We start from the raw sequence: 15,332 nt of genomic DNA on the forward strand, positions 1-15,332 counted from the left end.
CTCCTCTGGAATTGGGGCGGTCTTGTCTTAAGATAGAGTAATTATCTGGGACTGCCAGCAAAAGCATAGGGCCCGCTGCTGGGTGTAACCAGGTCTCAGTGATGGCCAGGAAGTCGAGGTCTTCAGTAAGGATTAAGTCTGCAATTTCTATAGCATGAGCTACTAGCGATCTTGCATTGATTAAGGCTCCCTTAATTTTAGGGCAAACTGGGTTTTTTGAAGTAGTGACTGAATTTTTTGAAGTGGTGGTATGGCGCTTGTCCTGTGTAGGTTCAGGAGTGCCCTGGATGAGGGTGTTATGGAGGGGTGTAGGGTGGAGGTTTTGTAATGAGTTACTGGTTTGTGTGGAGGGATTAGGTCGGAGTGGTGACATTCTAGAATTTTGTGTGAAGGGCAATGAGCAGGTAGGAGGCTCATAGATTTTTGCTAGTCTGGCTCTGAGTCCTAGGTTCCTTTCTATAGTGGTGCGTGGGCAATTGGACAGAAGCAATGCTTGAGGATCGTTTTGGTCTAGGTATGGTGCTTGGTTGATAGACCTGGATGAGGCTGGCAAGTTGGGTAAGTATGGAGCCATCTTGGTTGGTAATGCAAGATTGAGGCTAGTCAGGAAGTAGACAACCAAATTAGTGGTGAATAGTGGTAGAAGGTGAGGTCGACATGCATTGAGTAGTGCTTAAATTAGGCCGAGCGGATTGGCCGCAGTACCTGGGTAAACAACTAACTTTGAGGTATGGCAGTTTAGCTAAGATGCAGAGGGTGAACAGTTAGGTTGGAAATGCAGCAATATGGCTAAAATGCATGGATAAACCACTAAGTTCAATATGAGGCAGTATGGCTAAAATGCAGAGGGTGAACAGCTAGGTTTGAAATGCAGCAATTTGGCTAAAATGCATGGATAAACCACTAAGTTCAATATGAGGCAGTATGGCTAAAATGCAAAAGGTGAGCAGCTAAGTTCGAAATGCCTTGTTCGTGTTTATCTCTTTCTCCAACAGGGCTCTGTATATTTGAGAGATGAGGCCCCCTTGTGGAAGTGGACCCGCTCAGTATGCCTTCCACATGCTGATGTATAAAATATGCAATCTTAGTATTTTACAGATTGCATTTGCATATTTTGTTATAATCTTTCTGGTAACATTAATCATAGAGAACACTCGCATTGAATTTTGATGACTAACCAACCGATCGTATGCTGTAATTGATGCAGCCTATCATTGGACTATGAGTAATTACCGAGCAATTTGTTTCATCTATTATGGATGTTTAAATATAAATGCTATATTTAGACTCTAGAACGTGTTATTAAATTACAATATGCTAACTAGCAATGTAAGATTAATACACCAACATTGGCGCCACAAATAAACTGCAAGACTAGATAGCACCTCTTCACGTACATGACACAAGATCAAGCTCTTGCGCATTGAGCAATATGTATCATTCAGTCTAGATGTCTCAGCGGGTATTTTATCACAGAACGTGCATTTAGAATACCATATGCGAAACAGCAGTGTATGTCAATTAACCGTAATTGACATCCGGATCTAAACTGCGAGAGTAGATTGAATCTCATAACGTATTACCACGTAACACGTGATCAGGTTACTATCGCCTGACCAACATGTGACTGTATATTCTCAAGCACCTGGTAGACGCGAGCGTTGCTCGTTAGACTGCTAGCCGGACGAAGGCAGGGAAGCGAGTGCAGCGGACTCGACATGACACTAAGTAATTCTCACATAGCACACAAGTGCTTCGTTTTTGTGTTCTTCTGCTGATTAATTCACTGAACAATTATCAAGCTAGTTAATGTTCACACTGTGTGCTTTATCAGGATTTAGGTAACACTATTTGAATTGAGGAAAGTGGGCCAGTAACCCGTGAATATATTTCCCTAAGCAATTTGGCAGATACGAGCGCTGCTCGTTAGCAAGCGGGCCTGACGAAGGCAGGAACGCAGGCACAGTGGACCCGACATGACAAAAGGTAATCCGTATGTAGCACCTAAGTGCAACAGCAGTGTGTTCCTCTGTTTATCATTTCACTCAATAATTATCAAGAAAGTAAACATGCGCACTGTGTACCTTTTCAATATACGAGCAACACAAACTGAATTGAAGAAAACTGGGTCACCATATCCAATCAGGCAAGATCAAATACGAGATCAGAGTTAGTACCACACTAGTCAGCATGAATAATGCCTAGGGAATTCCTATCCCATGCATGACTGCGATTCGTCACCAATTCATTTATTCTTAAATATGCCCCATATTCACATTACTAGATTGTGCACCATGCACAGAACATTTTGGCAATCTAATCCACTGACTAAACATACATCTTTGCAAATCCCTTTGGGGCCACTGCATCTAAGTATGGCCATACTCATCTAAGAGCCTGGATGAGTAGATGTTTAAATCGCACACAACTAAATGGGGGTTCTTGCAGTGTCACGTGACTTGCAAAAGGACCAGACATAATTAAGTTGAAATCGACCAATAAGTCTATGGGGACTATTGGTCAAGATCATCCATAATGTCGGGTATGAATGTAGTCAATTTATGGGAATTTAGTATTTTCTGCTATATTTATTTATTACATTTGTTATGCGCCCAGACCCTGAGGTATCACGGCGTAGATACAGACAGTACAAGCTTACATTCTTACAATTGTGCAACAATGCTTAGTTACAGGCAGCTCAAAATTACATACTTGACAGTTGTGGGCAGAGTGCCCGGAGGTAAGTAAGAGTCAGAGGAAGGTGAGAGAAGGCTGGAATGTCCTCTGAAGTTTGGGTGGTTAGTATTGGTTGAATAACCAAGTTTTCAGTGATTTTTTAATAGTTGGTGAGACTCTTCTTGTTTGATGTTTGTTGGGAGAGCATTCCAGTGTTTTGGGGCTAGAACTTTGAGGCTGCTGCCCCCTGCTCTTGAGCTTTTGAATCTGGGGATGGCATGGAGGAGGCTGTCGCTGGATCTGAGCTTTCTGGCGGGAACTTTGTATGTAATAATATTGTTGAGATATTTAGGAGAATTATTGGCAATGCATTTGTGTGTGAGCCATAAGGTTTTGGATATAATTCTTGCCTTGATTGGAAGCCAATTATTATTTTTCCTGATGGTCGAGATGTGCTCGTTCTTTTTTTATTCGCAGTGCTGCTCGGAGAGCTTTATTCTGCATCAGTTGGATTTTGGACAGATTAACATTGGATGTACCTAGTAGGAGTACATTACAATAGTCCAACTTCGAGAGTACAAGGGCTCTTGCAAGTGTGATGCAGATTTTAGGTGTGAGGAATTTACGGCTTAAAGAGATGAGCTTGGTGGTGTATGAGGTGGCTGAGGAGAGGGTGTTGACTTGTTTGGTCATGGATAAGCTGGCATCTAGGTACACGCCTAGAGTTTTTACCTGTTTGAGAACTGGGATTGTGGTGACATCAATGGTGAAGGAGGCATAAATAGGCTGAAGGGATTTTAATCTGGGGGCAGATCCAATTATTAGCAGCTCAGTTTTATCATCGTTTAAACAGAGACTATTGTGGGCCATCCAGTTTTGGATGAGAGCATATATTTGGTTGATGAGTGAAGTGTCTTTTTCATGGTTGCCTGATAGGGGGATAAGGATCTGGGTGTCATCAGCGAAGTTGGTGTAAATGACACCCATGGCATCCAGGGCTGCGAATAGCAACTTAGTATAAGTATTGTAGAGGGTGGGGGAGAGGCAGGATCCTTGGGGGACGCCTATGGGGACTGGAATAGAGTCAGCAGAAGCTTTGCCAATAGATACTCTTGAGGTCCTGTCTGCTAGGAAGGATTTGACCCAACTAATGGCGTCTTTAGAAAAGTTAAAATTATTAGAGAGGGTGACACAAAGTTTGGCGTGGTCGACCAGGTCGAACGTGGCAGAGAGGTCTAGGAGCATTAAGAGGCAGAGTTTGCCTGGTCTCTGTTAGTGTCCATTTGTATTTTCAAGTCAAGGAGAGCTGTTTCAGTGCTGTGATTGGGTCGAAAGCCTGATTGTCTGTTGCCCAATAATTGATTATGTTTGAGGTGGTTTTGGATTTGGGTGTATGCTATTTTGTCTATTATTTTCAAAAGGAAAGGGACTGTTGTTATGGGGCGGTAGTTAGTGGGAGTGGATGGGTCAAGTGTTGGTTTTTTTTAGTAGAGGCATAACCCAGGCCTTTTTGATGCTGATGGCGACTATGTTGGATTCAAAGGAGGCATTGACGAAGTTAGTGATGAGAGAGGTTAATGTGGGTGCGCAGAGTTTAACCAACTGTGGGGGAAGTGATCTTCTTTGCAATTGGACACTTTTAGTTTGGTTATGGTGTCTAGTACCTCTTTTTGGGTGACACGGGTGAAGTGGAAGGGCGTGGTGGGCTTGGTGGATGGAGCGTCCTCGAAGGTGGTGGGTTTTTTGCCTGATAGACAGTGTTTTTTGGCCGCAATTTTGTTTTGTAGTAGGAGTATTTTGGAGGCTAGTGCATCTTGGATAGTGGTGCACCAGGTTTTGCTGGCGTTGGCGGGGGGTGCGTTTGACATGGGTTCTCTAGTTCTCTGGGTATGGAGAATAATTCCTTCGAATTGGAGGAGGCATTGGTGATTCTTTGGTTGAAGGCATTTGCTTTGTTGGTTATTATGGTTTTAATAGGTGTTATTAGCGTTATTAAAAGCCTTGGCTGAATTAGGGGTGTTGATTTTTTTGTGGACATGTTCGAGCGCTCTTTTGGTGCATCTTAAGGAAACTCGTTGAACCAGAAGCTAGTGCGTTTGTCTGTTCTGCGAGTTTTTAGTGATGACGAGAGCTAGCGAGTCAATGGTGTTTGCGAGGCATTTTTTGTAGCATTGTGCCAGGTCGGCAGGATCGTTGCTGTCTGAGTTAGTGGCTGCTAGCAATGCTTGTAGGGCGGGGGATAGGTTTTCAGCTGTGAGTTTTTTGATATTTCTAGTTTCGTAGGTTTCGGGTTTGTTCGTAACTGTGGGGTTTTGGGTACTAACATTCAGGGAGAAGCTAACAATGTGGTGGTCAGACCAGTTTATGGGTAGGACCGAGACGATAGATATTTGTGAATTGAGTGAAAGGATCCAATACAATATTCTACCTTTATCATGGGTAGGGGTGTTGACTAGTTGAACAAGGCTCATGTCTTGCATGGCTGAGTGGAAAGACGAGGCTGTGTGATCAAGAGGGTCATTGAAACCAATGTTTAAGTCACTGAGTATAATGCATTTGGTGTTTGGCTTGATGAGGGGGGCGAGTAGAAGAGGGATGTCTACATCTGGGTGTGATTTTTTGTTTGGGCTATGTAAACAACCAGAAAATTGGTAGTGGTTTTGGGGTTGGAGGTGTATTTGGCTAGAAGGAGTTCATATCCTTGCGTAATTTCAATGGGGCATGTTCTGATTTGAAGTGTAGATTTGGCTATTAAGGTGACTCCGCCTCCTTGGGTATGGGTCCTGCCGGCCCTGAGAATGTTGAACTGGGGGGATAGCGAGTGCTAGCAGAGGGCCTGCAGCAGGGTGTAGCCAGGTTTCTGTGACCACTAGAATGTTGAGTTGTTGGTCAATGATGAGGTCGTGGATTTTAATGGTGTGAGCTCCACGTGAACGGGCATTGATGAGTGTGCAGTTGAGATTGGGCAGAGGGGTGGGCGGTGAGATATCTGGGCTGGGTGTCGTTAGGGAGGTTTTGGTGTTCTGGGTTTGTTTAGCCTCTGGTATAAGTAGAGGGTTCTGTGGAGGATTGCCATTTTGAATGCTTTGAGGCGACCCAACCAAGAGATCGTCAGCTTCGCCCACCTAGCTAGTTCAGCAGTTAGCTCAGACAGGAGTGGGGGGAAATTTGCAGCGTAAAGGTCCTTGGTGTCCCTCGTGATGTTTACTCCCAGGTATTTAAGCGTTGTTGGTGCGATTGGAATTCCCAGGTTGAGTAAGTCGTTCCCTAGGGGCTCCATCGGGCAGTTATATGGGAATAAGGTGGATTTCTCTACATTGACCTTCAAACCCGCCCATCGCCCATACTCCCTTATGGTTTTGGATAGCTTTCGGTATGGAAGTGGTAGGATTGGCCAGGTAGAGAAGCATGTCGTCAGCATACATTCCTAGCTTATATTCTCACTTCCCCACCCTAATTCCCTCTTTGCAAGGTTCTTTCCTGATCATGTTCCCCAATGGTTCTATGGAGAGGGGGGTACAGGAGGGGTGAGAGTGGGCTGCCCTGTCTGGTTCCTCTCCTCAGGCAGAATTCCCTCGAGGTTTTCCCATTGACTACTACCCATAATGTGGGGGTGTTGTATATCGCTCGGATACCCATCAAGAAATGCTCCCCAAACCCATAGTTCTCCAATGCGGCCAAGACAAACTCCCATTCCACCCGTTCAAAAGCTTTCTCTGAGTCCAAGCTGAGCAAGACATGATTTACCCCTCCGCTCTAGAATTCTCCATAATGTTCAAGGTTTTACGCATGGCAACAGCTCCATATCTCCTCTTAACGATGCCCACTGGGTGAATTAAGTGGGGTATGATTCCCTACATAGGGGTGGTCTGGCCCCTGATGTATACCCTTATGTCTGCATTTAAGAGGGAAATATGACGATATGATTTGCTATTGGTTGGGTCCTTGTCACTTTTGGGAGTGATTACGATACGTGCGCTTTCATAGGAGGGAGGGGCTTGCCTGGTTTCTCGTATGTGATTAGATAGTTTGGCCAGGTGGGAGGGTAGGGTTACTGCAAATTTCTTGTAGAATCCCATCGTGTAGCCATCTTCTCCTGAGGCCCTTCCCTCTGGTAGTCTGTTTATGGCCGCTCTTATCTCATCGGAAGTGAAGGGGATTTCTAGAAAAGCCCTTTCCTCCGGTGTCAACTGCGTTACTTCCGCCCTGCTTATGTACTGCTCCATCCCTGTTCTGTCCCCCACTTCCTCACTTTTATAGAGATCCTCATAGTACTTGGCAACGTGGTTTTCCACCTCTCCCGGGGACGTGGCCCAGTGTCCTCCCTCCCCTCTAATACGGTCCACCCATCTGTCCGCCCTCTGCGCCCTCAGCCTGGCGGCAAGGGCTCTGTCTGCTTTATCTCCCTTTTCATAGAATTTTGTGCCTCTAGTTCCCTTTCTTGGTAATTCCCCCTGGAGATGTAGTCTGCCTTTCTGTAACTGCCGTTCCTTCCTAGCTCCCTCCCTCATTAGGATCCTCCTCCAAGTAGCTTCCCTGTGTCCAAGAGTTTGGTCTCCCTTACTTCTCTGTTATCGTTTAACTTGAAGTATTCCTCTAGCACAGCCATCAGCTGCTAGGGAAAAAGCTTGTCTCGCCACAGGTATTCATTGCAGCGTCACTTTGAATCTCCTCTGTTCATGCCCCTTATGTCGAGGTCCATGGTGACCGTATCATGGTCTGACCTGTCCACCGGTCGGATTGTGCTACCTATTAATCGAGACTTGTGTTCCCTGTCTACTAGCAGGTAGTCTATCCTGGTGAAGGTCACATGAGCGCCCGATAAAAAAGTGTACCCCTTTGGGTCTGGGTGCAGTACCCTCCATAAATGCAATAGTTCCCTAACTTCTAGGCTTCTCCTGAATTTGTCTCCCCCTCCCGATGGTGGTTCCATGTCATTTCATCACGGGATGCTTTTTCAAGGGGTTTGTACCACGATTTTCTTTACGGAAAAACCCATCACATTTTTTTAAATCATTTTTGGGGGGGGTTCCTCCCCAAGCCCCACATGTTCTTTTATTTGTATTTATTCCCAAACACCCACACATATAATTTACTAACCCCCCCTAAAAAATTCTATGGGTTTTTCTGAAAGAAATTCACGGTAAAAAAAAACAGCAAAAAACATCCCGCGATGAAAGGACGTCGTACCCCGATGGCTGCCCCCCTGGGTTCAGTTCTCGTCGCTTGTGTATCCATCTGTGCGTCCATCCAGGAGTTGAAATCTCACTTATTATGACCACCCATCTGCACCTAGCCATTATACTGGACAAGGCCTCCTCATTGAATGCGTTCTGGCCCTGATTGGGGGTGTATACCCCGGCAAGTGTTATCCCTTCCCAGCTTCCCTGGACCCCTGCCCCGCATCATAGAATGTGCCACCGGGTTTAGCAGTCAAAGCTGCTGGTGTAGTAACAGGCCTACCCCTCCTTTCTTCTGTGCAGCCGATGCCCAATAGGTCTGCCCCACTCCCCCCTCCTCTCAATGGTCTTTCCTCCCCTGCTTTCAGTCTGGTCTCCTGAATGAAAAGAACGGCTAGTGCTGCTCTACCAAATTCTCGCACCACCAAGGACCTTTTGGTAATGGAGTTCAGCCCTTTGACATTTAGCGTCCCCATCCTCAGAAGGCTAGCTCCCTCCACTTCCATCATTTTTGTCATGATGCCCGCTCCCGGGGAGCCGGTTCAAGCCCTGCGTCCCCGAAAGCGGACATCCAGTCCCCAAGGGAGGACCCAGCAACCCCATATAGGGGCCCTTTGGACAGTGTCCTGGCGCCTATGGCGCCAGGCTCATGAACGACATCAGTCCTGGCGCCATAGGCGCCAGGCTCATTATGGAAGTGCTTGGGTGCACTTACCTGATGCAGACCATGCTGCAGGATCCCGGCCTCCTTGAGGCCTGAAAGGAACTACTTTACCTGTGGGACTACTTTACCATCCGGGCGTGGTCGGGGAAGGATACATACCTGATTGGAGGAAGGATACATACCTGGAACTTCTTCCAAAGCTATTTAAACCCCACCCGAACAGCCACACGTGCTTCGCGTTGTTCTGCATCTAGCAGCTGGACGCTCACTGTGTCTGCTCCTGCATCCTGACTTCTGCCACGCCTGCCAGCATCCTGGATCACCTGCAAAGGAAGAGAAGAAGAGAACAGAAGAAGGAAAAGTTCTTACCTGCTAAATCCGCATCCCGGAGACATCTCGCCGACAATCCTGAAAAGGAAGACTTTTATTTAAAAGCTCATCGCGTCGATCGCTGCAGCGCCGCATTCCACTCACCTTTACAGTGCGCCTCCATGTTCAGCAGCGATCATCCGGATTCGCAGTCACGCCCCGGCGCCTAGGGAGAAAAAGACCAGAACAAAAGGTGAGAGAGAGAAGGGAATAAGGAAAGCTAAATCTCCATGTTAAGACTTACCTGTTGATTCATTCCCTCTTCATTTCGGGTCCGCGCCGCATCCTGGCATTTCCGGACCCCAGCCCCTAAGGGGAAAAAGAGACATCAGCGTTAATGAGGAAATGAAAAGACATTACCAAAAAACGCTCATTAAAGACTTTCCTGATTTCTACAAGGATTTTACCTCTCATCTCGGGTCGGTGCCTGTTCCCCGGCATTCCGTACCCCGGCCCCTATGGGGAAAAAGACACTAGCATTAGAACATTAATGCATGGACACAAGGGGAACCTCTTATCAAAAAAACTTACCTGGAAGCCAAGCAAGTTTGGTTCTCACCAATACGAAAATCCAGTGAAGTAACCGAATACCAACGCGCCCCTGCATCAGAAGCAGGATGGAGAGCTCGTTCTTCCAGACCCTAAGGTGAGACGCTACGAGGAATCGCAGAAGGGTTTCGAGGAGGGTGAGAGGGGAAAGTGGGAGGCTGATTGCATTACCCCGCAGACAGTTAATCCCCTATTTTCGCCTACAGAAGGATACTTCTGCGAGCCAGACAAGCCAGATTTGGGGGCCCGGTCCAGTCCGTCTTCCGAACCCTGCGCATCACCTTAGAAGAGGTCACAGCAGCGCGAACCAGGCCAGCGCCTCCGTGGGAGTCAGGTGAGCGTTACAATTTTCCCCTCCATTCATGGGCTATTACCTTTTGGTTACACCCCCGTTCCGTTCCCTCTCCACTTCGGATTCCCCCAGACCCTTCACCTCCTCTCAGTTTCCCTCCCATCTCTTCCTCCGCTTAACCCTCCGCCCCTTATAACTAATAACCAAACTTTCATCAAAAAACAAAGATCGGGTACATCAACCATGGTACCCCTTATGGAGACGCCCTCTTTCAGCTGAGGGCCACTAGGTCAACAACTCCTACCCGCTTGGGGTCATGCCTCATTCCATCCGCCTCTCGCCTTTACCTCCCCACTCATTCTTGCTGCGTATCTAGCTCCCTCCTTTATGTTCAGGACAGCTTTGACAGGGAAGCACTGCTCAACTTAACATATTTCCTTCACATTTTACTTCTCTTGCGCCTCTGGGGCATTGCCTCGGGTAGCATTGTCCTGGGGGAGTGGGCGCCCTAAGGGCCAGTCAGTGCTCTTGCTTCTGATTTCTCAGTTAACTGCCCCAGCCCTTGCTCCCTTGTTATTAAGTTGAGTGGTTCCTGCATGAAGGGTGGCACCTCCCCCTCTTCTGCTGGCCGTATTGTGTCAGGCCTGGGCGGCAGCGGATTTCCTCCATTTTCGTTTCTGCAGTACCTGCACTGATCCTGGCTCTTAGTCGAAAGGTTGAGGGTGCCGGCCTCCCGAACTCTCCTCCCTTATTGCCGGGAAACCATCTCGGATCAGGACCCGGGGTGCACTGAAGTCCTCCAATGTTCCTTCTGCCTTGGGTGACAGTGTCCCTGTTTCTGTCAATGATTTGTCTATTATCGATATACCTCGTGAAGTACATTTCCCAGTTTACTCACCTAGCTGTAATATACACTCAGTCTGTATTACGGTGCACTTTTTATTTGCTGGCAGAGCAGGCGAGTGTGGTCAGTGATTCTTTATTTTAAGTAAAGGCCCGTGTCAGAAAATTCCTTCTATTTCGGTACTCACTGCTCTGTTTTCATTTGTAATGTACTGCTGCTGATCCACATCGCTGGAAAGCTTAACCTGCCCTTTGGCCAAACTACTATTTCAGGGGGAAAGACTGGACATAGTGCATAGAAGTCTTTGCTCCCCATGCTCCCCATGGGGTACTTCTGGCAATATGGGATTTCTTCACACCTAGGCGATGGTGAGCATGGGTAATGTGAGAATCATGTGGTTAGGAATAGATTGGTAGTGGTGGAGCCACCAATGGGCACACAAACTGGCATGAAAGCTATTGCTAGACTGTGTCACAGCGCAAGCAGGGAATGGAAGTGTTAGAGCTCTCCAAGGAAGCCCCTTGGAGCGAATGAGAAATTCCTGAGAGAGTTAGCGCACTGAAAACATAAAAGCACAAAGAAAAGATGATCAGGGAAGCACAAATATTATCAAGGAAGCACAATCAAATAAAAGACTAATGAGTTTTACACATTCACCCTGAATTTTTACTGACAATTGCTAAGTGCCGAAGCCTTGCAGTTTTATTATTTTACTTTTATTTAGTTCAATACTAAAGGTTTCACCTGTATCAGAGTCTGCCTTAGCATAAATCACAAACTTCATAACTACTCACTTAGATTTTGTTGAGGGAAAAACCTTAATGCTCACCTCTTGGGAACTCCTGGACGAATTCTCATCAAAATCAGACGTCTAGAAGGGAGGGAGGGAGAGCAGACACTCGTTAGTAAGTGTGGCCATTTCTTTTATCAGAATCTTAATACTCTGACCACACCTTCCATGCATGGTGCTGGATGTAAAGTTCAACCAGCATCTATACAGTACTCCCTTTAACTGCCTAGTTCGAGCTTTGATGCAGGGATAGTGTTCACATTAGGCCACTCAGAATACTACAAACAAAAAACTGAAGCCTATAAAGCACAGACTATTGTTGAGCATCTAACAGTTGATAGATTGAGTTGGCACTACTAAGTAAGTTAATGAAACGCAGAAGGATGAAAGGTTGTGTCAACCGTGATGGGATACAAACCTTTGACAAGATGCCTTAACCCAATAAGGTATTTCACAAGTGGAATTCTGCTCCGAACAGCTAATGGAATACTGAACGGTATAAGTGGACACCAATTAAGGGCGCTTGGTAGGAACTTTATTCGGTCTTCTACCCCCGCAACTGTGAAACGCTATTGTAGTCCACCTCACCCAACCAGCAGCTTAGGGCTATAAAACAAGATACATACAGCCTTTTGTTTGAGACAGATATGTTGCCAGTCAGACACAAAATGGCAGATTCTGAAGCGTGCCAGGTCTCAACATAAGGTGCTGTCTTGGCATTTGTGTATGTATTCATTCAGTGTCATACAGCTAGCCTGATATTTAACAATAGCTCACTAATAAAAGCAATATAATTTGGCCGGAAGGTTCTAATAGTATTGTCGCTAGGAGAGGACCTGACCCACTGATTACACAATGCATATTAAGGTCTGTTTCTTAACTGACAGAAGGGGCATACAGGAGAGCAGAGTGACTCTGGCAACAAGGATAAATGGGCAATAGCAAGAATAACCCCCTTTTAAAGGTCAGCTTTGCCAAAAGGCATCAATTTGCACTGTGACCCAGTTAATTATTGGGGAATGTACACACAATGCAGTGCAAAATGCCCAAATGCCCATTCAGAAAGCACTACTTTGGTTACATAGGTTTTCCATCCCCTTGGTGTCTGTTCTATGTTACCTAGGGTATTTTGAAATAGAGACAACATCAGGAAAACCCACTGCAGGGTCTATACATGTTCAACAATCCAATGTGAAAGAGCACACTATGTGCCAGATGTTCTGGCCTAGGATGCCCATGACACTTAACTGTCGACTGTAATGGCAAGGGCTGCTGGGAGTTGGAGTCCAAATCTCTGGAGAGCTGCAAGCAATCTCTTCATAATGACGCCTTAAGTTACTTTATACCGAGGTTGGCGGCTCTAACTGCTTCAGCTTGGTCTCTGCTGCAAGTAGCTGTCCCTCTGTCCTGAAGACCTGGATCTGCAGCTCATCGCACCTCTCGCCAAGTTCCCTCAGCTGCTTCCGGTACGCATCTTTCTCCTTCAGGCTCTTTGAGTACTGCTGGTGGAACTGCTCTCGGGTCAGGATCGCCTAGAAGGGAAACAAAGGCAAAGGTTTTTTTGGTGGGCAATATCTTGCATGAGATTTGGGGATCTAGAAGGCAATACTCTACTACTCACTGGGACAAAGAGCTGTCAGGAATTGGAGTCGTTTATTAGGATAGGAGTTGGAGCTAGATTTTTGAAGAGCCACAGGAACCCAAAGTTCCATAAGGAGTCTGTTGCTTCTTCGAAGGGCCTCTTAACAGGAAGCCAGTGGAGACACGTGTGGATATAAGTGTAGATGTGAATGTCTGTCTTGAGCTGCAAGTTAAGTGGCTGCGTTTTTTAGGAGTTAGACGAGGACGATAGATTGCAAGTCATTTCACAAGACCAGTGAGGAGTGTACTGGAGTAGTTAAGATTTAAGAAGAGTGCCCCATGTGGACATCTTGAGTTAGGCTTGTTATTGTGACATATCCGTACACCTAGATCTCTACTTCTATTGTTTGCACTGGAAAACACTCTGGAATAGCAGCAAAATGAAGAACTAAATGAAACCAGTTGTAAAATAGTCTTGCCAAGGCTTTGAGAGCACCAGCATCAACCACTAACCAAAACAGATGTCCTGATCAGGGTTTTTTCCTTTCAGAAAAATGGAACCACTGAATGTGCCTGATTTCAAACAGAAATTCAACATGGAGAGATGGTAGTAGAGGTAGGACCACTAAACCTGTACAGTGATTAAGTGGTGGCCACTTCAAATCAGAATAGTGAGCCAGAAGACTGACCAGTCAGTTTCTGATATGAAAGGCGAAGCATCAGTAGTTAACCAGAGGACATGGATTAGCCAGCAAAGTAGGGTCTGTGAAGTTAACAACATTCAACAGATTATCGGGACAATTAAGAAATCCAGGATTCCCAATAGAGAAGAAAAGCATCTGGGAGCCAAGATAAGCAGTTCTGGACTGAAGTTGAGTGTGTCCCTGGATCACATGAGGACCTCACTGAAGACAGGGAGCTGTCAAAAGCAGAGAAGAGGACTGTAACGCGGGCTCTGAAAACAGCTGAGGAGCGTGCCGAGGAAATAACTGCAAGAGATGCAAAGTAACAAAGGCAAATGTATTTATTACAGATGAGAAATTGAATGCTACAGGTTTGGTGTCAGAAATGTCCCTGAGTAGCTGAATGCAGGAAAGAACTTGAAGGAGAGGCTTACTGGGCATCTCTTGTATAAAACTTCCTGAAGTGTAATATGCTTGGCAATGCTCGTTTCATTACGTTGCATGAAGTGGCGGGTAGTTGCCCTGTGGGCACCAGTCAAGTGGCCTCAAAGAGGTGCTATTTGCAGGGACATGGCAAACCTGAGGTGCTTTATTACAATGTCATTCATAAGATTAATGTGGGTCGTGTGGGGGGACTTTATCTCAGTGCATGCTTTAAGCAGTGTGAAATGCTGATAAAGAATTACTTTGTCCTTAAATAAATATGCATTTCCTACAATTAACCAATATAAAAAAACAGAAACCGTTTTTTTTGTTTTGTTGTGCTGGTAACTTTTACATGGTGAAAATGAAGGTACATGGCCACGCAGATGATATTAGGATCACAGTCTTCTAAATGGGTTTTCAGCCTCATGTCACACTTTTTTTTCAGTGCTTTTCATATAGGACATGTGGTTTCCTTTTCTCGAGAAATTACATCAGGAACACTTGGTTTTGTCAATTATTTAACGTGTTACCTGACCTTTTTTAGATGGAGCAATGCACAATGTGCAGTCTGTAGTAAAAGAAGACCAAATGGTAAGAACATGCAGGTCATGATGTGGAGTATGCTGCAGCTCAGACATGGTCATCGTGCAGGAAACTTATGATGCCCTCTGCTTTCTGGATAATGGTGGGGTCTGTATGTTAGTCCTCATAGATCGCTCAGCTTCTTTTCATCCCATCAACTATCAGGAGCAATTGCCACCCTCACAAGATCATATTGGTCTTAAGGGCTTGGTTCTGGACTAGGTTGCCTGCCTCCTTCCTCGTAAGACACTGCATTGCCACTCTGAAGATTCTGTCAAGATCTAGATTTTCTGTCAAGATCTACAGTGGTACGGCTGCTCGCTGTCTCCTGGGCTCATGGGTGATCCTCTATTTGCACCTGGGGAATGTTAGGCAGCCGATCACCTGCTGAGAAATATAGGCTTATCTATAGGCCAAGGTCCACATTCCACGCTCTCCCTCAAAGCTCCCTTCCTCCCGCCCCACTGCCTTTGCCACCCATACTCCCTTATGCCAGAGGACTCTTGCTATAGATTTGACAAACTTGTCAGAGCAAGACACTTGAGAGCTTTTTGTGATTCCTTAGATATAAACATGGGGCGAATTAAAGTGGACAAATGCAAGCAGGCACTGTACATTTGAAGTAATTACGAGAAGGATGCAACAAACCTGAGGTACTTGTATGTCATCAAGAAAAGGTGGCACAACATTCCTGAG

At 45.9% G+C, this 15,332-nt stretch overlaps 1 protein-coding gene across 2 annotated transcripts in view; it reads right to left on the reverse strand.

The window, feature by feature from the left end:
- Positions 1 to 15,332, reverse strand: part of CARD9 (caspase recruitment domain family member 9) — a 496,386-nt gene that overhangs the window by 125,408 nt on the left and 355,646 nt on the right. For both annotated transcript variants that reach the window (XM_069609572.1, XM_069609573.1), the window contains 2 exons: positions 12,711 to 12,896; positions 11,404 to 11,445 (listed from right to left, as the gene is read on the reverse strand). In XM_069609572.1, coding sequence (XP_069465673.1) covers positions 11,404 to 11,445; positions 12,711 to 12,896 — 228 coding nt within the window. The remainder of the gene's footprint in view (positions 1 to 11,403; positions 11,446 to 12,710; positions 12,897 to 15,332) is intronic.

The sequence above is a fragment of the Ambystoma mexicanum genome, chromosome 8 (genome assembly GCF_040938575.1).
Source record: "Ambystoma mexicanum isolate Mex_15411 chromosome 8, UKY_AmexF1_1, whole genome shotgun sequence".
Taxonomy (NCBI): domain Eukaryota; kingdom Metazoa; phylum Chordata; class Amphibia; order Caudata; family Ambystomatidae; genus Ambystoma; species Ambystoma mexicanum.